The sequence below is a fragment of the Pleuronectes platessa genome, chromosome 2, assembly GCF_947347685.1.
Source record: "Pleuronectes platessa chromosome 2, fPlePla1.1, whole genome shotgun sequence".
Classification (NCBI taxonomy): domain Eukaryota; kingdom Metazoa; phylum Chordata; class Actinopteri; order Pleuronectiformes; family Pleuronectidae; genus Pleuronectes; species Pleuronectes platessa.
The window spans coordinates 12,756,282-12,777,334 of NC_070627.1; the positions used below are offsets into that span (position 1 = coordinate 12,756,282).

The 21,053-nt window shown below is 41.4% G+C and overlaps 2 protein-coding genes across 2 annotated transcripts; both read right to left on the reverse strand.

Moving 5' to 3' along the window:
• Positions 1-1,098: 1,098 nt before the first annotated feature.
• On the reverse strand, positions 1,099-9,439 carry LOC128461042 (solute carrier family 2, facilitated glucose transporter member 11). Its single transcript, XM_053445988.1, has 13 exons — positions 9,433-9,439; positions 8,767-8,852; positions 7,564-7,662; positions 7,278-7,438; positions 3,749-3,873; positions 3,525-3,654; positions 3,256-3,404; positions 2,367-2,554; positions 2,170-2,280; positions 1,807-1,908; positions 1,631-1,706; positions 1,410-1,537; positions 1,099-1,295 (listed from the first exon to the last, which is right to left on the reverse strand). The coding sequence occupies exons 1-13, from the start codon at positions 9,437-9,439 to the stop codon at positions 1,101-1,103; spliced, it is 1,557 nt and encodes a 518-aa protein (XP_053301963.1). The 3' UTR covers positions 1,099-1,100.
• A 2,586-nt stretch (positions 9,440-12,025) lies between these two features.
• On the reverse strand, positions 12,026-20,944 carry LOC128461174 (solute carrier family 2, facilitated glucose transporter member 11). The gene is made up of 12 exons (XM_053445998.1): positions 20,927-20,944; positions 20,475-20,573; positions 19,132-19,292; positions 18,488-18,612; positions 18,236-18,365; positions 17,998-18,146; positions 17,407-17,594; positions 16,500-16,610; positions 15,582-15,683; positions 13,338-13,413; positions 12,892-13,019; positions 12,026-12,349 (listed from the first exon to the last, which is right to left on the reverse strand). Exons 1-12 carry the CDS (start codon positions 20,942-20,944, stop codon positions 12,131-12,133), a joined length of 1,506 nt encoding a protein of 501 aa, XP_053301973.1. The 3' UTR covers positions 12,026-12,130.
• Positions 20,945-21,053: the final 109 nt, after the last annotated feature.

A 21,053-nucleotide genomic window follows, 5' to 3' on the forward strand; every position in this document is an offset into this window, starting at 1 on the left:
TATTTTTTCTGATGGATATTGGAACATCTTTTTTATACATTCGACGGTGGTTTATACTTTCAAACTAACATTCACACAGATTTAAAGTTTCCCATACATAAGATATTGTTGTAAGCAGAACAAGCACCGGACGGTTGATCCATGTCTGTGGAGTTCTGACCTTCTATGATTCACCATGCAGCATTTAAGACCCCTTGAGCGAAATTGTGGAACATTCAGATACAGGGGGTTACATTAGCTATGATATATTCTTTGGTTTCTTATTTTGCAGTTAACGCTTCTAACACCCGTTCAGTTAATATTTTGAGTTTCACAAAAAAGTGGTTGTGATGTATCTGCACATGCGTTTGTCAGGTGATCCATTATTGTTGAAATGGGCTGGTTGTACTATTTCTTAAATATCAAAAAATGCCATGATCATAATCATTTAATAAAAAAATGTTACGCAACTTAAATTTGATATTTATTGTGAAGAACAGAACAGACTGGGAGGTCACACGAGTTCAGAAACCTATTCAACTTTATTCAGCTGGTGTGTCTTTTCGCAACGAACGACTTAAAACTATCATCTGGCAGTGTACTGTGCACGGATCACATCCTCTAATACTGCTTTTACAACACTCAGGCAATACTTCAGTGAATGAACTAACTACTTTAGGACTGACCTTTTTCTGTATTTGGTGTATTTTTGAACTATGTCAGTTTTTTGAGGTTCTATGGGATTAAATAAAATAACCATGCTTGCATATGGCATACAGTCATCAAGAAAACTAACCAAGAAAACTTCAGTGGAATGAGGGGCTGCCTTTTCCCAAAGTTTGTCTGAGGGGATGTCCTCCGTTTCAGACCTTGAAAACCTCTGACTTAATACATTTCTGGAGTTAGATGTTTATGCTAAAAGTAATAAATATATTCGTTTTTTCTTATTAACTATTAATGAAAAGGTTGCTTTCTTAAAAACTTGTGGTTTAATGTTTGATTTAAAAAATATGAAAAGATATGAATAATAAAAATATGAATAATAATAACTTGATTGAACAGGACTTATCTAAACAATGTTACAGAGTAAATGTTTATTTTTATTTATATGTATATAGTATTCATAATTTAGTTGCAAGTGTAATGTCCGTCCTTTCAGTGTCGTTTCCACCGTTCTTGTAATTTATTTTGTTGAACTCTTCCATAATCTCAAGCATTGTTTTTCCTTTGGTCTCTGGGACAAAATAAATCATAAATCCTGCACTGAAAATGCAGTAAGCCACAAAGATCAGGAAGCAGTACTGTCCGAGTCCATCCTGCATAAAAACACATGAAAACAGGCTGTTCAATTCACACTATATAGATATTAGGAGGTAGATGTAGCCTACGTTCATGACTGGAAATAATGATACGAGGCGCATATATCTCACCACTACGTAGCCAAATAACATCCCCACGAGGAACATGGAGAGCCAGTTGACCGTCCCACTGATCACGTAGGCAGAAGGACGCCAGGCTTGAAGGAAAAGGTCAGCGGGAAGAGCCATGGACACACCGGCTAAAAGGAGATTATCATTTATTTAAAAAATGCGTTCACAAATAAATATAAGAAATCACTTGTGAGGACGAGCACAGGCAACAGAAAACTCACAGGGTCCAAGTCCATAGATGCAGATGACACAGAAGATCAGGGCGATGTTCACATATGGGATCCATGAATTTAGATCCTTTGTGAAAAAAGATGAGGATTTATCATTTTTCCGCCTCAGGACAGAGCGGAGGAGGAGGAGGAGGAGGAGGACGCGTGGAATGATGGAGCACAGTTACCTTGATGGACAACATGGCAGTGAGAAGAGACATGGTGATGCCCATTAGTAAATAGCCATAGCCCATTAGTTTCTTCCTGCCTGCGCGATCTATTAGAAAAGACTGACACACAACAGGGATGTTATAGAATTACACAACAGGCCTGAATTTACCCAACAGTGGTTCCCATGAGATTATGTTTTCACCCTGTTCATTTGTTTGCTTGTTCATTCGTTTATTCACTCGTTCGTTTAATGGTTTGGTGGCTTGTTTGTTCGGTGGTGGCGGTGCACTCTCTATTGAGCTCTTTTCTAATTTTCTGAGTTGATTTGGAGTTGTGTTGTTTTCAGTGCGATTTACATGATTCATGACAGAAGTACTTACACACAGGGTTATGGCGATTAACTCTGTTGCTCCGATACCAATGGCCAAGTAATGCATCTGTCCCTCCGGCACTCCTGACTGCTGGAAGATGTCAAAGGCGTAGAAGTAGAGCTGAGAAGATGAGAAACCATTTAACTAGATGAGACGCATGAGGTGAGATTAGAACATGTGTCTCAGGGCGGCTGACGGGAACATACAGCGTTGATGCCGCAGAACTGTATACCAGCACAGGGGATGGCCAGAGTCAGCAGCTGCCACCTGACACAGCGAGAGGTCAACACATCCTTCACGGTCTTCGCCTTCTCTCCCTGTGAGCTCAATCTCTCTTGCTCCATGTCGTCCAACTCCTGCTTCAAGTCCTCCTCCTGCCACAGCCACTGCAGGGCTGTTGGATTAAATATTTGCCAGTGAACACATTCAAACCCGTGGAGTTGATCTGTGACGCAATCTGAACTTCCTCTCTCTCCGACAACTGCCCATTGAAGTTGTTGCAGCAACACAATCAAGCAGGTTTACAAATCCAACCCTTATTGTAAAGGACGGCGCATGCTTCTGCAACTGCGGCTGCGGCTTTTCACGCAGCTGTGTCGACGGAGTCGTTTTAATTTATGGTTCTCCAAGGGTTGCGCGTGTTGCAAAGCAATTCAGCGCTAGAACACTAGGTGGAGTAACGTTTTTTGTGGAAGACGACCTAAGAGACGCCTTCTTCGTGTGTGGCAGTCGTCGTCGACTGTTTAATTACATCGCCACTGCCGCTCCTCATAGCCTTTTTCTGGCGGACAAATTTGTCCCATATCTTCCGTTATACAAGTGGTCATACTTTCGGACCTCTTCTGCCAAACGCTCTTCTATTTGGTCCATATTAGTTCTTCTAAATCTTCCGAAACCGGAAATGTGACTCCGGAAAGGATGAAGTTAGCAGACCAATCACAGCCTTGTGGGCTGCGTAGCTTTGCCTTATAGTTCGAAAAATCGGGCGACGCATGCAAGCACGCATGGGGCACGCAAGGGCTCTTGCGCTTGCTGGTCCTTGAAAATGCAGAAGCATGCACATGTGAAATGCTGAATCCAAAACTGTCCACTCACCTTTTTTGCAGCCTTCAGTGTCTCCTTTGTCGATGTAAAGGTATCGAGGCGCCTCAGGGAAGAAAAGCAGCATCGCAAACTGCAGGATGGCAGGAATACCACTAACAGCCAAGAGATACGGCCACATGTCCTCTGTTCCCATCATCTCCCTGAGTCAAACAACGGTGGGTTAGAAAGACACTTAAATCCAAAGAGGCAGGAAGAGGGGTGCTATAATGGTAGAATTTGTATTATTATATGTTTTATTATTGTAAGAATTCACTACTGACTTGATGCCAATAATTTGACCCGTAACTTTGCCAAAACCGATGAAGATTGAGCTGGTGAGAGTCAGGAAACCTCTGAATTTCTTTGGCGAACTCTCCCCGAGATACATGAGGTGAACGCTCAGGCCGAGACCTGTGGAGAGAAACAAAAACAACCTTTAAGAGCCTGACAAAATAAAGCAGAATATGAGAAACATAACAAACACACAGGCATCATCAGAACATACCGACGTTATACCCATACAGGAATCGGCCCAACAAGATCATCTCAAAAGATTTGGATATGCGACTGAAGAGCATGAGCAGCGCAGCAACCATCGCCACAACATTGTTGAACAGGAGAGCTTTTTTCCTGAAAGACCAAAAGACAAATAAAGTATTTTATTAAATAGGATTGAACTAAACTTACTGCCACTACTAAGTGCAATACAGATGTTGAAACCTGAATAGTTTGGTGTTGTTGGTAATGTCCCAATTTTGAAGTTTATGTTACACGACCTTAAAGTCAACCTGGAACATCTTTTTCCACATTATGGGAAATGCATGTGTTTCCAGAATGTTTGTATCCAGTGGTTGCAAATCACTGCAGCCCGTAGTATGTGAACTGCAGCACTGACCCTAAAATCTAAAACTGAGTAGATTAGTTCCTTCTGTCAGAGCCTGAATAAATAAATCAAAAATGTTGCCTTTGAAACAACTTTTATTAATCATCATATTTTCCATCTTTGCAGCTGAAAAAGTCCCTTGACTTGACCTTGGCGAGTTCCATCACGTGTCTCAAAACGCACTAGATTAGTTAAACACTAAGGCTGAACATTAGTCTTTTGTTTTCTGGTTTATAAGCCGAAGTGGTGACTTTTGCTCCAAATCAGAAATTTGTCACGTCAGAGAGTTTTGAAAAGCAAAGACGTCAGCAAGTAATTGTTTAGTGTTCCCTATTAATTAACAGCCCTGTCGAACATCACAAAAACAACATGAAGCTATGTGTATGTGTGTGTGTATGTGTGTGCTTGTACTTCTATCTTTTTGGGGACAGTGACAAGTGAGGACATCACGCACCAGGGTAAGTTACAATAATGACAAACCCTGGTTCACAGTCAAACTCAAAAAGTTAAGGTTGGGCATTCAGGAGGGGTGTCAGAAGTTTTTTAACTATACGACAAAGTTACGCAAGCCTCATGCAGCCTGCAAGGCTGTGATTGGTCTGCTAACTACATCCTTTCCGGAGTCACATTTCCGGTATCATGCCCCATAATACCGGCAGAAACCACAGAAGATTTAGAAGAACTAATATGGACCAAATAGAAGAGCGTTTGGCAGAAGAGATCCGAAAGTATGACCCCTTGTATAACGGAAGATCTGGGACAAATTTGTCCGCCAGAAAAAGGCTATGAGGAGCAGCAGTGACGATGTAAATAAACAGTCGCCGACGACTGCCACACACAAAGCAGGCGTCTCTAAGGTCGTCTTCGACCAAAAACCTTACTCCACCTAGTGTTCTGGCGGTGAATTGCTTGGCAACACGCGCAACCATTTGAGAACCATAAATTAAAACGAGTCCGTCGACACAACTGCGTGAAAAGCCGCAGCCGCAGTTGCAGAAGCATGCGCCGTCCTTTAGGCAGATTACAAATTGCAAGCCTAGAACCCCCCACTCCACTAACAACTCACGCATGGCCAATGACTTGAATGAGTTTTACTGTCGCTTTGATCGACAATGGGATAGTCCTGACACCATCCCCCGTGAGACCACCCTCCAGCCCATCAACTGCACCTCCCCCACCAGAGCAAAGGCCTGCGCCTTACCACAACTTCCCACCTCAGAGCCCCCCCCCCTCCTCTCCTACCAAAGTGACGACTCTCTCCATCCTGGAGAGGGACGTCAACAGACTCTTCAGGAGACAGAACCCCCGCAAATCAGCCGGGCCAGACTCTTTCTCTCCATCAATCCTGAAGCACTGTGCTGAACACCTCACTAGAGACATGGCACGTACCAGCCTGCTTCAAGACCTCCACCATCATCCCTGTCCTCAAAAAAACAATCACCGGACTAAATGATTACAGACCTGTCACCCTGACCTCTGTGGCGATGAAGGCATTTGAGCGCCTTGTGCTGTGTCACCTCAAAGCCATCACTGACCCTCTCCTTGACCCCCTGAAGTTTGCCTACAGAGCCAACAGGTCTGTAGACGATGCAGTCAACATGGCCCTTCACTTCATCCTTCAGCACCTGGACTCCTCAGGAACCTTCGCAGGATCCTGTTTTTGGACTTCAGCTCTGCCTTCAACACCATCATTCCAGATCTGCTAACAGGACAGGCTCTTCAAGCTGAGTGTGCCTGACTCCACCTGCAGGTGGATCATAGACTTCCTGTCTGACAGAAGGCAACACGTGAGGCTGGGGAAGCATGTCTCTGACTCCAGGACCATTAGGACCAGTTCCCCCCCCCCCCTCAAGGCTGTGTTCTTTCCCCTCTACTCTTCTGCCTGTATACCAACAGCTGCACCTCCAGTCACCAGTCCGTCAAACTCTTTAAGTTCACGGATGACACCACCCTCATTGGGCTCATTTCTTGTGGGGATGAGTCCGCCTACAGGTGGGAGATTGACCATCTGGTGACCTAGTGTGATCTGAATAACCTGGAGCTCAATGCTCTGAAAACAGTGGAGATGGTTTTGGACTTTAGAAGGAACTCAGCCCCACCCACCCCATCACCTTGAGAGACGCCCCAGTCGTCACTCCAGAGTCCTTCCACTTCCTGGGCACCATCATCTCCCAGGACCTCAAGTGGGAGCTGAACATCAGCTCCCTCACCAAAAGAGCTCAACAGAGGATGTACTTCTTGCGGCAGCTGAAAAAGTTCAACCTGCCAAAGACAGATATGGTGCACTTCTCCACCTGCATCATCGAGTCCATCCTCACCTCCTCCATCTCCATCTGGTTCGCTGCTGCCCCTGCCAATGACAAAGGCAGACTGCAGCGTATCATCCGTTCTGCTGAGAAGGTGATTGGCTGCAATCTGCCATCTCTACAGGACCTGTTTGCCTCTAGAACCCTGAGACGTGCAGGCAAGATTGTGGCTGATACCTCCCATCCGGGTCACAAACTCTTTGAGGTTCTTCCCTCCGGCAGGAGGCTGCGGTCCTTCAGGAACAAAACCTCACGCCACAGGACCAGCTTCTTCCTTTTATAGGACTTTTATACCGCCCCCACACCTCAAGGATGTGTTAAATTAACACATTTATATTATATTGCATTGCATTGCATATTGCAAATTGACATTGCTCTCCTGTTTTGCATTTTGCAATTCACTTTTTACTTTACTTTTTATATCTTCTATCTTTTATATATTTTTATTTTATATATATATTTTTTTTTTTTTCTTGTGTGTGTTGTATTTATTGTGTTTTTATGTTTTTATGTTCATTGTATGCACCAACAACCAGAGCAAATTCCAGGTAGGTGTAAACCTACTTTGCAATAAATACCTTCTGATTCTGATTCTGGACGTTGGGTAAAGTGAGGACATTTTGTCCGGTCTTCATTTTCAAAGGGGCTGTTAAAATGTTAAGACTTGGTTTTCCTGTTTGGATAAGGGTTAAGGGCAATTATTTGTAATGGTTAAGATTAGGGTAAGGGGCTACGAAATGCATTATGCCACTGACACAAAGATAGAAGTATGACAATAGGTGTCTCCGTCTGCCATTGGCTATCTTTGGGGGACAGATTATCGAGTAAAGATCAGTGTCCCTCACCGGCCGTAGGTGACAGGAAGGCTGCCGCTGTGAATGGCCCCGGCCCAGGCTCCAAGGCTCAGCACAGCCACGATGAAGGACCAGATGAGCTTGTTGGAAGAGTCGGTCACTGGAGCGTCGTACCTCCACAACCACGTGTAGTTCACGAAACTCTGCACGTGCTGTGAAAAGGTCAAAGTCATAATGTTCACGAAGAAAACTTCAGATAAATGATTTAGAATAGAAAACCTGCTTTTAGCCATTTTGTTATTGTATTATCATCCAGCATGGTGCGATGATGTCTCACCTCCTCAGGTGAGGCAATGACAGACACTTGAATCCCGTACTGAAACGATCCACCGATTCCCAACACCATCGATAGCGCGTAGAGCCTCCAATACTGCAGCTGAGACGTAAATTGGAAATCCCATATACCTTTTAGTGACACAGTTTAGTGAACTAGACATTATAGGAGAGGGCAGAGAGTATGCAATGATTAATCTAATGCTTTACTGACACGGGGCCCAAACCGCTGAGTAATGATTATAAATGACGCTCATGATGCTCAGTCATACGTCACTGTGCACTGGACCCTTCTAATCTGTGACATAGGCCTATTTAACCTTTACACCTTCACCTTCTTGTTATGAATGTTTAAAACTCTTGTAACTTACTAAATTATACACACTGCAACTTTAAGTACAGTTTTAAAGTACTTGTACTGTGTTTATTATACTGAGAATTTTTTTTCTTTTTCTTTGACATTTTTCAGTTGATAATTATCAACTTTTACTCAAATAGAACTAGAACTTGTTACAGAGTGTTTTTATGTTGTGATTTTACTTTTACACAAGCACATGATCTCAGTTCTGCACCGATACTCAAGCCATGCAGATAGTCTTTTGTCAAAGTCTTTAATCTTTAACCTCTAAATCTTCTGTTGTCAGCTCATTACATAGAAGTGAACATAACTTCATTTTTGGTGAAGGCCGTTTCGGTGAAAATCGTCCAAACAAATTTCCATCACCCACATTTTTCTGGTGTTCATAGGTATTTATCCCTATACTCATGATCACAGTAACATGTGACTCATAATGCATTTTATAAATTCAACCAGATGATTGAAAAATGTATCATCTGGTCTGATTTAATGTGACAAATAATTTTAAATTATCTACATTCATTTTTCACTCACTACTGACTTTTGAAAATGTTGAAATGTATTGTTACCATGACATGGCTTAACTGGATAAAGACAGAAAATGGAGAAAACCTTCTGTATTTACTTATAGCTGTATAATATAATTATTCTGCAAACACATAATTTGTTTTCAATATTTTCTCATTGTTTGGTTTGTTTCCAAACGTTGACAAACTGATGAATATCGTTTTACTTGCACTGTCTGAGAACAGCAATAAAACTCCCCCCTTACTACTTATAGGATAATCAAGTACTTTAAACTCTGTAGTCAAGTATTCAAAAACACGCTGCCTAACAATACTCACTCACCTTCTTTGACGCACCCTCCATCTTTTGCATTGACTCCCTCGATGCAGGATGTACGAGGAGCAGCGGAGCAGGATTTATGAAGGAGCCTACATGAAGTTACACATTCATAGAACTTAGTTGTCCATTAATGTTGTTACACAGTGAGATTGTCATGTTTTGACGTATGTGATATGGATGACCACACGCTGCACTAGCTCAAACCAGGGGTCACATTTATAACCGTTGCGTACGCACAAAACGGGGCCTGAAACTTGAGTGCGCCACTTCTCACGTAAACGTTGGGGTTTATAAAAACAAACTTGCCGGAAAACTTTAAGTATTTCCACGCAAACTCTGACCCGTGCGTACAAACGTTTTGGAGAAAGTGAACGTGGCGCCGCAGACGTGAGGTGGAGAACTGAAGCCAGATTATTGATCCAAATCATAATTTACATTAAAACCAGTATCTTAGTTTTGCTCGAGCGACACATCTGTTCCACAAGAACCTTTAAATTTAAAAATACATAAAACAACTTACAGCAAATTACGTTTACATTCCATTTAACCGCGGAGTTACGCAACCGGGTCATTAATAAGTTTTAAGAGTAAATCTTCTAACACTGTGCGTGTATCATCAAATGGCTGCAGCGAACAGTGAACACAGAGTGCACTGGAGAGATCACTTACAAGACATGACGGAACTTTCCAAACAATATCCCAGAGTGGAGCTGAGGATCCACAGATGTGAGGGAATCGGTCCGATGCTCCAGATAAATTAATTCTGCCGTGACAGTGGGGTGGGATTCTGCGATCCTTTTGTCTTATTTCGGACTCAGTTCTTTCTCTCGTCTTCACTCTCACACATTGTGTTCTCCACAGCAGCAGCGGGAGGGTGTCAGTGTATTGTCTTTATTAGTGACACCACTGCTGTCCCATAAAGTCGCTCTTCACCTCCACCTCACCAACAGACACCTCGATGTCAGTGTCAGAGAGTTTAACTTCCTCTTCTCATCGCTTGATGCCGTGACTCCGTCAGGACTCACGGTGGAAACCCATTGGTCAGCATCATCATTTCATATTCGTGCCGTTCTTTGCATTGAACATTTATAGTTGAAAGTGGGCGTGTGGAGGGCGGATTTGGAGGCAGATCCACGTACGAACGTTTCCAGATGGACTGAGATCTATAAAGCGAGCATTGCGATTGACGAGAGGGCTGGCTCAAACCAATAAACCAATTAAACACTGCACAAGTATGAGCTTGTGTAAATATGTCTTCATAAAGCTGTATGCACAGGCACGCATTTAAGATGATGATGAGCCGTTCACTGATCAATGCAAATAATACGAACTCTATAAAGCAGCTGTTTCATTTCTGCTGAGGGTCTGCAGCAGTTTTCTAAAGATTGATATGATCAAATATGACACACTTGATGTAAACGGGTGATGGGTTATTCATTATCAGGGTTATTTCTACTTGTGCTATGAGACTTGGATATTTTAACGCCATGTGACAAACTGGAGACGTGAATTTAGAAGATCCTGTGGTGGAAATTGATCAACAGGTTTTGAGACAAGTTATCCTTGTAAGTTTATTTGTAAAAGCTTTCTGCAGAAAGGATCACACAGGCAAGGTGGAGGTTGCAAGTGACATGAAAAGTGAAGTGTCTGTACTCATATTTAAGTGTCTCTTAAAGTGTGTGTGTAGTTGGGAACTTCAAACACAGTTCAACCAGAGTAGAGCAAAAGGTCACTCGAGAATTCAGGTGATCTCAGGATCAACTTCTGCAAGACATGAACAGACAATGGTCACAATGCTGGACAGTGGGTGCGTCATAAAGTTTATGTTGAGTTGTATCCTAGATTGAAATATCTGCTGTAAGCATTCACTAAGAAGTTATAAGGAAAATTCCATTACAATCCCTTTGGACATTTTTAAGTTTTAACAAGACCTTCAACCTGGACAAACAGGTCATTCCTTTACTCTTTAAAATAAGTCAAATATATTTTTGTATACACCGACACACATCATGGATGGATGGATTGATTGATTTATGGATGTAATGACTATAATTACAAAGACAATAGGTGTAATATTCACACATTTCTCTCAGCGTAATCATAGGTTTCCTCTTACGCCGAGTTCACACCGGACGCTGAAGCGACGCTAAAGCATTACGTATTCCCCACTCAAACCTATGTGTTGAATACGTAGCCCCCCCCGCGTCCGGTGTGAACCCGGCGTTACACTCTCCTGTGAAGAAAAAAAATCTATGAATGGAATAACTTTGATAGTTTCAGGATTCTCTCGTAGTTTTCTCCAGGTAACATGCTCACTAGTTAAAACATATTTTTGCGAGGTCACAGTGATCTTGACTTTGACCCCAATTTTCTTACCAGTTCACCCTTGAGACCAAATTTGAAGAATTTCCATTATAATGTTCAGATCTTGTGAATGGGGCAGATGAACGGAAAACCCAGAGACTACAATGTCAGTTGCATGAATTAAGATACATGAAGGAACTTTCTGGTTGGAATAATTATAGCTTCATTATTTAGTGAAGGGAACTGTGCTCAATGAGCTGTTTAAATTAAATTATAAAATACAGTGCACAGTTTAACACTTTGTGCCAGCTGTTAAATGGAGCAGTTTCGTTTCCCTTTATACAATATGACAATATTTATCTGCTGTATTTGGTCTGAAAGGGACATTTTGATGATCTGTGCAAATTGAATATGAGAATATGAGCACATAAGATACTTTATTTATTCAAATTCATTTATGAGAACACAAAATAATGACTTTCTTATTCAACAAATATAATTAAACATTTTCCATTCACATACACACAGTGAGTTATTCATTTCAGTTTGTACTAAAAGTATTGATGCGCAGCATCATAGTACCATTTTCATAAATGAGGTGAGCACAATGCTACATATACACTTTGTATTCAAGATCTTACTTCGCGTATGAATACAGTTCATAGATAAAGGCAACCATCAGCCACCTTGGTCCCATTAAACAAGAAAATCTGTCAAATATAAAACTAATATATATATATATATATATAAAATTGATTTAATTGATTGACGTTTATTTCCTGAAATAAACTGAAATGTGAAGTTTTTATTTTTAAAAGCATGTTTTCAGTGTATTGATCTCTTCCTATTTATACAATGATTTTCAGAGTTTGCTGAATAGTATGAAAACATAAGAATATTTCTTACAAATGAGCATAGAAAACACACTCCAGATAAAGGAGTTATAGCAGAGGGTCACTTTCAGTGATATGAAAGTTGGACTATACGTATCGTCCTCCCGTCCAGGTCAAAGTGAGGCACACAGCATGTGTGACCGTTAGTTACAGGAGAGAAACAAGTTTGTCTACAAGGACGTGGAATGACACACTTCACCCAGCTGATACTGGGCTTCAGTTTGTGAGGGACAGTCCTGCTCCAGGCCTTTAAAGTTGAGTTTGTTGAATTCACTGGTGATGGCTGATAGAGTCTTGCCCTTGGTCTCGGGCAGAAATAGGCCGACGTAGATTGCAGATAAGAGGCAGACGGCTGCGAACGGCACGAAACAGTACTGGCTCAGCTCGCTCTGTGAGGGAGAGGCAGAGGGAAAGCTGTCAGACTCATGTCAGTAAGGATTTTAACAAAAACATGTTGAATTGTGTGTCCGTCTATGTGAATGTGTGTTTCCTGTACTTGTGTGTGTGCACATAGTCACAAAAAAAAAAAGGAAATAAATTTGTAATTCTTTGCTCAGTTCAGATAAACACCTTTTCTATCCAACATTTTGATGCTTACTCAGGAAAAAAAGTAGCGGGTCTAATATATACTGCCTATAGCAGGAATTTTAAGATCGTGATTTCAGTTCATTATTTTGGTTTTTGTTCAGAATCTAATGGGAAACTGTCTGTTAATTTGGACAATGAGGTAATTTTTTGATTTTTCACATTCATTAGAGATAATAGTTCTATATAGTTATAGTAGATCAAGACAAGCAGCAATGGTCACCAGCCGGAAGAGAGTATCCTGCTGAAAGTCCCAAAAAATCACTGTGGTTAAAACAATGTGTCTTTAGACTGTGGGAGTGGACAGATGCTGACAGTTGGATGGTGTGTGAGTGGACTGACTGACCACTAGAAAAGGGAAGACCATTCCAATGATGAAGAGGTTGAGCCACATCATGGAGCCAGCGATCATGTAGGCCGCGGGACGAGCGGCCTGATTGAAGATCTCTGTGGGCAGAACGCCGGTCACTCCAGCTGAGAAGAAAATATGTCAAACATACTGATCAGCATTTGCTCAATCAACATAGCCTTATTCAAAAAGTTGTGTTTCCCAAAATGAAAGAAAAGCCTGAACGATAAATGGTGAACGGCTTCATCGTGGATTCCCACAATACCACTGAACATTAAAAAAAAGCCACAATTACATTTTACACATTTGATTGTAGTGCAACAGAGTTTGAAAGATCACAGAGCACAGTCCCTCCACTTCACTATGGAAATGTCTGTGTCTTTGAATGCATCTTGAGATATGTTGTAAATCTGCATCTGTGAATCAAAACAAGCGACACTGACCAGGTCCCATGCCGAAGCTGAGGATGTAGGTGAAGATGCAGCCCATGCTTATGTACTGCATCCAGGATGCAAGGTGCTGTTTGCATGAGGGGGGGGGGGGGGGGGGGGGGGGGTACAAATATACACAGTTATTCACAAAGAAGAAGGAAATTCAGATGATCAGACATTCTTAAAGTTGTACATATCACAGCTTGATCAATAGGATTATTTAAAGTTCTTCAAACCCAAAACATTATTGTGGAAATGCTTTAAGTATCAAAAAAATATGCTAGTGTGAAATCAAACTGTGAGTCTTCTTACATTATCTTTCTTTCACCTCTCCTCTCAGTCCATGAAGTATTTTCCCCTTCCCCCATTTGTAGAATAATGCTAGACCATTGACGCCCCCTAGTGGGCTGACTGACTCACTGAAATGACCACAGACACCACTGGATTGAACTATTCTCATACTGGATGTATTGGTTCAATCGCATATATTATCAAGAGAAATGGAAAGATTTTCATTGTTACCTTGAACATTGATCATACGTTTATATTAGGGCTGTGAAATGATTAAAATTTTTAATCAAATTAATCACAGGTTTCTATGGATTAATCATGATTAATCACATTACCGATTTTCTCGGAATATTTTTGTGAAAACAAGATTTATGACATTTAACTTTTCTTTTGTGCTGCAACTCAGCAGTTCTTCAGCAGTTATCATTGCTTTTCCATATGGAACATTAATATAATCTTCATCCTAAACAGAATTCGGGCTCCTTAGCCATTGTGTGGTTGAATAAAACCTTTTTTTTTTAAATCAAACAGAAATTATTTGAGCTTCTTAGCCATAGGATGGTTGACGTTTTTTATATTTTTTGTCACACAACCATTAACCACACCATGATACAATCTAATGCCTCTAAAGGCCCTCTTAGCTACTCGTTCTTTAGCCAGTTGGTGAGGCAAACTAACTTGTTCAAATTCTCTGACAGTAAAGCTGACCGCTTCTTTTGCACAATGTGTCCTGCGAGTGAGTCTGGTTTGTCGCATTCCACTTGAACGCCCCTCGCCGACCAACACATGCTTCGCGTTGCGGTGGTTAGGCGGGTATTGCTACGGTGAAACGATAACTTCTCGCAGAGTGTGCATATCACCTTGGTTTTACTGAATGTTCGATCTTTGTTTTTTTGGAACACGATCTTCCCGTCCAGAAGGTCCTCAGGTTCATCAGAATTATTCATGTTGTTTGTTTGTTTGAATGGCAGCTGCCGTCTGACTGCATTACGCCGGGTTCACACCGGACGCGGTAGCGACGCCGAAGCGCCGCGCATTAATATCTCATACTTCTGCTGTTATCAGCCTGCAGTAAAAACGGCATTTAATCATTTTTTTCAAGCATATACTTACTTGTTGCTCCAACATTTACTGCAACAGCGTCCCAACATGTGTCTTTTTTGGTGTTGTCTTTATACAACATATGCTGAGAATCAACTTCTCAAGTTACTTCTCCACTTCAATGATTAATTTAATGTCATCCATGTTGAAGAACTTCTCCGCTATTAGCTCCGGTAAATGTCGGGTGTCGAGGGTAAATTACGTATTCTCCACTCAAGCCTATGTGGAGAATACGTAGCCCCCCCCCCCCCCCCCCCCCCCTCTCTCTCTCTTTTTATCTTTATCACTGCTTGTGTGGCTGTAGTGGATGGGCAGAGGGGGACATTATATAATGTGGTTGGTAAAAGTGGTAAAATTAAAACTCCAAGACAACAGAATGTGAATACAAAGTATGGGATGCATATTTGATCATTTATATCATATAAAATATGTCATCTATATCGTTTGAAATCATTTTTCAGTGTGTTTCCTGTCGCGATACGCTCGCGTCAAGCGGAAAAAATAGACTCGACGCCGAAACGATCGCTTCACGGCGCTAGGCAGCCACGGCACAACGCTACGCTTCAGCCTCCGGTGTGTTCAGCGCTGCGGTTTAACATGGGAGTGGTTTGGAGCCAGAGGATTGGCGCTGCGTTTACGCCTCGCTTCGGCGTCGCTTCCGCGTCCGGTGTGAACCCGGCGTTAGAGCGGCAACTAGTGCAGAGGCGGCGGAATTGGAAGGTCCTTCTGCGCATGCGTTAAATGCGTTAAAAAAAAAAAACGAATTAATCCTGTAATTTAATCATAACGCGTTAACGCGTTATTTTTCACAGCTCTAGTTTATGTGATTGTTAATTGTCATATGCAGGAAGTGGATAATGATACCTCAAATGACAGAGCGATCGTGAAGACCACCGCCCAAACAGTCATGAGGATGAACCCGCCCATCAGCATGAACCTCCGGCCTTTACGCTCGACCAGCAGGTTCTGAAAAATATTAAAACATGTTTGTGTGAGGAATTAGTCTTTCTCAGGATCTATATTCAGAGATATAAGAGAAAAAACCAGGAGGGAACAAATAAAATAAAAAACTGTATTATATCTGTATAAGGGCTGACTCCCCACAGTAGCTTTGTCTTTATGCTAAGCTAAGCTAACCTTCTCCCGCCTGTAGCTTTATAGTTAGCGTTCATTTCGAAGGAAAGACAATAAGCATATTTCTCAGAGATTTCAAACTATTTCCGTTACATAACATTTTCATCAGCGAACTATTATCAAGATATTCAAGGCATCATTGTTTCTACTGGTTTATTTAATAAGCCAGTGTTATTAAAGTGTTATTACCAACCCTGATCATTAGTTTGTGTGTTTGTTTGTTTATCAGCAGAAAAAAGTAAACACCACTTGACAGATAACCATGAAATTTGGTGAAAGGATGCAGCACGGGCCAGGGAAGAACACATCTCATTTTTGGGTGAATTTTTTTCTCCACTTTCTTAACAATGTGAGATAGGCCTGTATGACAATCGATATTTTGCCTGCGTTTTAATGTTTAATTGAAGGACTTTGCAGAAAGTTTCTGTGCACATACGTATGTAAATCTGATCTCAATGGGCCATATGAATATAAAGTGTGCAATCAGCTGAGTGCCCAAACATCATGTGCCTGTATGTTCTCATGTAATTATAAGTGACTGCAGAATGTTGTGCTGCTCTAATACAGTAACTACAGCATTTAATCTGCATTGAATCTTCACAAACACCAGTCTGTTACAAGGCAGGTGCTGTAATGACTGATACTTACACACATTATACAGGCGCTGAACTCACATGTACCAGTGCCAATGGTAATGTACTGGATTTGGTCTTCGGCTATTCCAGCTTCTTTAAACACATACGATGCGTAGAAGTAAATCTGTAGGAAAACGGAACATATGACGAGGTGAGAGCGGCGCAGAAGGACCTTCACAAGTATTTGAACTCTTCTTAAGCCGATGGAAGCATGGGGTAATTGTGTTAATACCCAGTCCCCTCTCTAAACCTGCCAAGTATGTGATTAGAAGCCTTAAAACTCGAGGACATTTAGTCAAAGTTTTCTGATGAGAGGGCAACTTGGGGACGCTCTGAAAATGTTAACATTGTAATGCTCAGAGGGGAAAATGAGTATATGGATAGAAACCTCGAGTCATTTAGTTAATATTTAGTTCAACTTCAAATCAACACATCATTCACTGCGAGGACTGACGCTCCATCAGCAGTTTGCATTATATATGTGACCTGCAGGAACACAAAGAAACCCAGGACACAACGCACACTGCTGATGGATCAGCTCAAATTTCCAATCATGGGGAAACTGCGGCCGGAGGAACATCTGATACTTTTACTGTAGATGTGTATCAGTGACACGGGTCCTCTTAGGTTACATAACATCTTTTTCCACAGAGAGACACAACACACACTGTAGAAATCCCTCCGATCCTGACATTAATACGCACATCTACATGGGTAAATTAAGATCCCACACATTTATGCTGTGTTTTGTGATTTTACACTTTTGTTGTCTTTTTCATTTTAGATTGTGTTGGTATGGAATAGTCTTATTTTATTCCTATGTTTTGTAATTCACCTGTAAAGGACTTTAAAATGCAGATGATTTGTTTGAAAGGTGTTTTATGAATACATTTTTCGTTGTTTGATTGACGGATTCTTACTGAGTCGTTGCCACAGAGCTGCATGGCGCTGCTGATGACCATGACGGAGATGAGCTGCCAGCGAACAGAGCGATCAGTGAACAGCTCCCAGGGTCGTTTGGGCCTCATGCCTTTGGTTTCAGCCTGTTCCTCCAGAATCTCATTGAGCTCGCTGCTCTGGACTTCACAGCCGCGGAGACGTCTCAGAGCTGAACCACACACAAAAGAAAACACACAAAAAAACACAACTTCACTACCTGAGACTGTTCTGGTGTGAGCTGGCTGTAACATCATATTCTACACATGTTTCTTGCGTATGAAATAATATGTAATTTGTACTTTAACACAATTATACGTATAAGTATCATTGCAGGGAAGTGAAAATTAAAATCAAGAGTAACATTTTAAATCTCGTCGAAGTCAACGTGAACTGAAACATTCTCAGCAAAATGTGTAAGTGTGTCAAACTGATAGAATCATTACTTTAACAGTTTTTTTAAAAAAGGTTCAAAAATATCTGGCTTATCGTGCATGTCAAAAAGTAAAATAAGAACAACTTTATTGGCTTAGAAATTAGTTGTAAAAGCATTCGGTTAAAACCTCACAACCCACCGTTGATGCAGGCCTCCTTATCGCCCCTGTCGATCAGCAGGTATCTGGGGCTTTCTGGGAAGCACGGCAGGGTCAGGAGCTGAATGAGGCCAGGAACGGCGTTACTGGCAAGAAGGTAGTGCCAACACGGCTCACTGCCCAAAATCTCTCTATAAATACATCAGGCAGTGTTAGAGTTTTACTGTTGATCTCCTGAAAAAAACTTTTGCACACATGTTTAATTTCACACTGCCCTTACCTGAGTCCCACCACCTGACCCAACATCACACCAAATGCTGCAAATACAGCTGAAGACAGTGACGCGGCCCCACGCAAGTGCTTCGGTGCACTCTCTCCAAAATACATGGGCTGCACGTTCATGCTGATTCCTACAAAACAAACGTAGATTTCACAATGTATAATCTCTGAATATGTCATTAAAGGTGTGTTCAATTGTTACAGCACCAGAAGTCAAAATCAAACAGAATATCTAACGACACGACGAACGTACCAGAGTTAATTCCAACCAGGACCCGCGAGATGATGATCATCTCAAAAGATCCGGCCGCTCTGCTGGTCACAGCTAAGAGAGCGCCGGTCATGAGGAAGACGTTGTTCATCAGAAGACACTTCTTCCTTACGATTGTAAAAAAAGGATTTGAAATGAACAGATTTGTAGATAACTTGAAGAATCAATGAGATTTTTAAGATATAGGATGTAAGTACAGAGTCATGCAGCTCTTGTGAGGCCATGTTAAAGGAATACTATATGAATATTTATTAGATTATAAAGTAATGAATGTTACCAACCGAGAAGTACAATCTGTTTCTGCTATTTTTATCTTACTTAGATGTTACCAATGCAAACCACACAGTTGCATTTGATGTCATGTTCCTTCATTATGATAACAATGGGCTCTTTTATTTATTATATTCAGTTTGTCTCTCTCGCACACACACACACACACACACACATTCTCCAGTTCTTTGGGAAATTATAATCATAGAGGAAAGTATATGAATAATCTCCTTGTGTATGCATCAGCAGGCTGATCATTCCCTTTTTTCTCATTATTCCAATGAAAACATCATTCCTTCTGCACATGTGCCTTCACATGTTTACATACAGCCGCGTGACGCAGCGTCTTGTTTTACCTTCCGTAGCGTATGGTCATAGGTCCGGCTATAAGAGCGCCTGCCAGGCCTCCCAGTGAGAAGATGGAGACAATGATTGTCCAGACCAGCGTCACCTGGTAGTCCTCCAGCTGCACGTCCCAGCGCTGCAGCACCGTCTCATTGATAAAGGTTTGAATATACTTGAGAAGAGACATGAAAAGTTTAACATTAAACTCAGACTGAGTTAACCAATGACGTGCACACATACGCACAGACAAACACACACACACACACACACAGACACACACACACACACACACATATGCAGGCGAACGGAGCAGAGTTAAAGCTGACACTTATTACCCCTGAGACATCTGACTCTGCGCTTCAGTCTGTTTTCATTTCAATGATGACTTACTGTGCTCCTTTGATGATTTTTATTTAATGATCATTGTCTTTTGACGGACAGCAGCAAGATTCTGAATCCTCCAGGGCCAATCGGCAGCATCAACCAGTCAATTCCCATGTTCCCATCAGAATAAGATGTTTGTGACTATTGTCTGGAGCTGCTGGAGTTTCGTGCTTTTGATTTATCAGTGTTCTTATCGTTAAACACTGAGGAAAGCTCCTGTTTCCAGCGACACTCAAACTGGATGTGTCACGATGCCAAACCTTAAACATTGACCCAAGAAGCTTAATTCTTCTTTGTGCAAAATTTCACCGTGATCCAACTGTGAAATAAGACTGAAGCTGGTCCACACAGCTTGCACAGTAAGTCCATAATCATTGGTGTTTGTGTTTTAATGTGCCAGGCCTAATGCACGCTCAGTTTATTAGGTACATCTGTTTTTTTGCTATGTATAAACAATATAATGTACAATAAAAATCAACAGCATCACAAACTGCCTGCTCCTCATTTATCATAGGGTTAAATCCAAAACAAACTGAGTATTAGAATCTTCATAAAGGGAGGATTTATTCCTGGACTGCTGTATCTGACTGTAATGATTTTGTCTAAATGTACCTAATAAATTGTCACTTGAGTTTACAAACCAGACATTCTTACACTTGACTATCACCTCTGAGCCACATCATCTCTTTCAAGAAATACAGTCAATAACAAATGTGCTGCCACACACACAAACATCATGTATAAGAAAATATAACATGGACTTTAATGTCCCAGTGGGAAATTTGGACGTTGTGTTTTCTGTATAAAAAAAACATATCATACACATTCATCCGTCACACTTTCATCTACACAGATACAATTGATCAAAGACATCTGACACATGTTTCAGCAGAAGTGAATTTGTTATATGTAGAGTTTCAATATACAGAATATAGAGTTTGACCCAGAATCGGAAACTCAGAAGACTCACAGTTGTAGGTGCGTTCATTATGGCCAGGTTGTAGCCGTACAGAAGAGTTCCTCCAGTGCCGGCAGCAACAACCATGAGCACCAGGGTCAGAGTACTGCCCTGGAGACACAAGCACACAGACAGGCAATTCACTTTTTATTACAACACATTAAATAACATGTCTTCAGGTACTTGTGACTCTGCTTAAGTGATGAAAAAACCTGTTGACTTTCTAAAATTAGGGTTAATGTTTCTAAAGCTTTTAAAACTCAGAAAAGAGGTTAAATCGTTTCATGCAAGGTCATGTATGAAATCAAATTACATCAACAAATATATTTAAATGAAAGTTATTGCAGCTACACTGCACCACATTCAGATGGTCTGACTCCCCTGCTACAAATCAAACGAGGTCATTGTGATCCAACACATTATTCACATCACTTCACTGCAAAAAGTCGGATTCTCACATTTACCTGCTGTGGGTGTGACATTGTTAATCAAAGGTTGGTGAACGAGGGGAACGAGATGAATTCCGACAGCAGCAGACCCTCGGCTCGGCTCGGCTCGGCTCGGCTCAGCCCACCTCCTCAATATCCTCAA

Coding starts and splice junctions, on each gene's coding strand:
- LOC128461042 (XM_053445988.1), bottom strand. Junction 3,655..3,748: donor CCTGTATGGGTATAACGTCG/GTATGTTCTGAT, acceptor TTCTCTCCACAG/GTCTCGGCCTGAGCGTTCAC. Junction 1,296..1,409: donor TGTTATTTGGCTACGTAGTG/GTGAGATATATG, acceptor GTTTTTATGCAG/GATGGACTCGGACAGTACTG.
- LOC128461174 (XM_053445998.1), bottom strand. Junction 18,147..18,235: donor GGTCAGGTGGTGGGACTCAG/GTAAGGGCAGTG, acceptor ATGTATTTATAG/AGAGATTTTGGGCAGTGAGC. Junction 13,020..13,337: donor CAGCTTCGGCATGGGACCTG/GTCAGTGTCGCT, acceptor TTTTCTTCTCAG/CTGGAGTGACCGGCGTTCTG.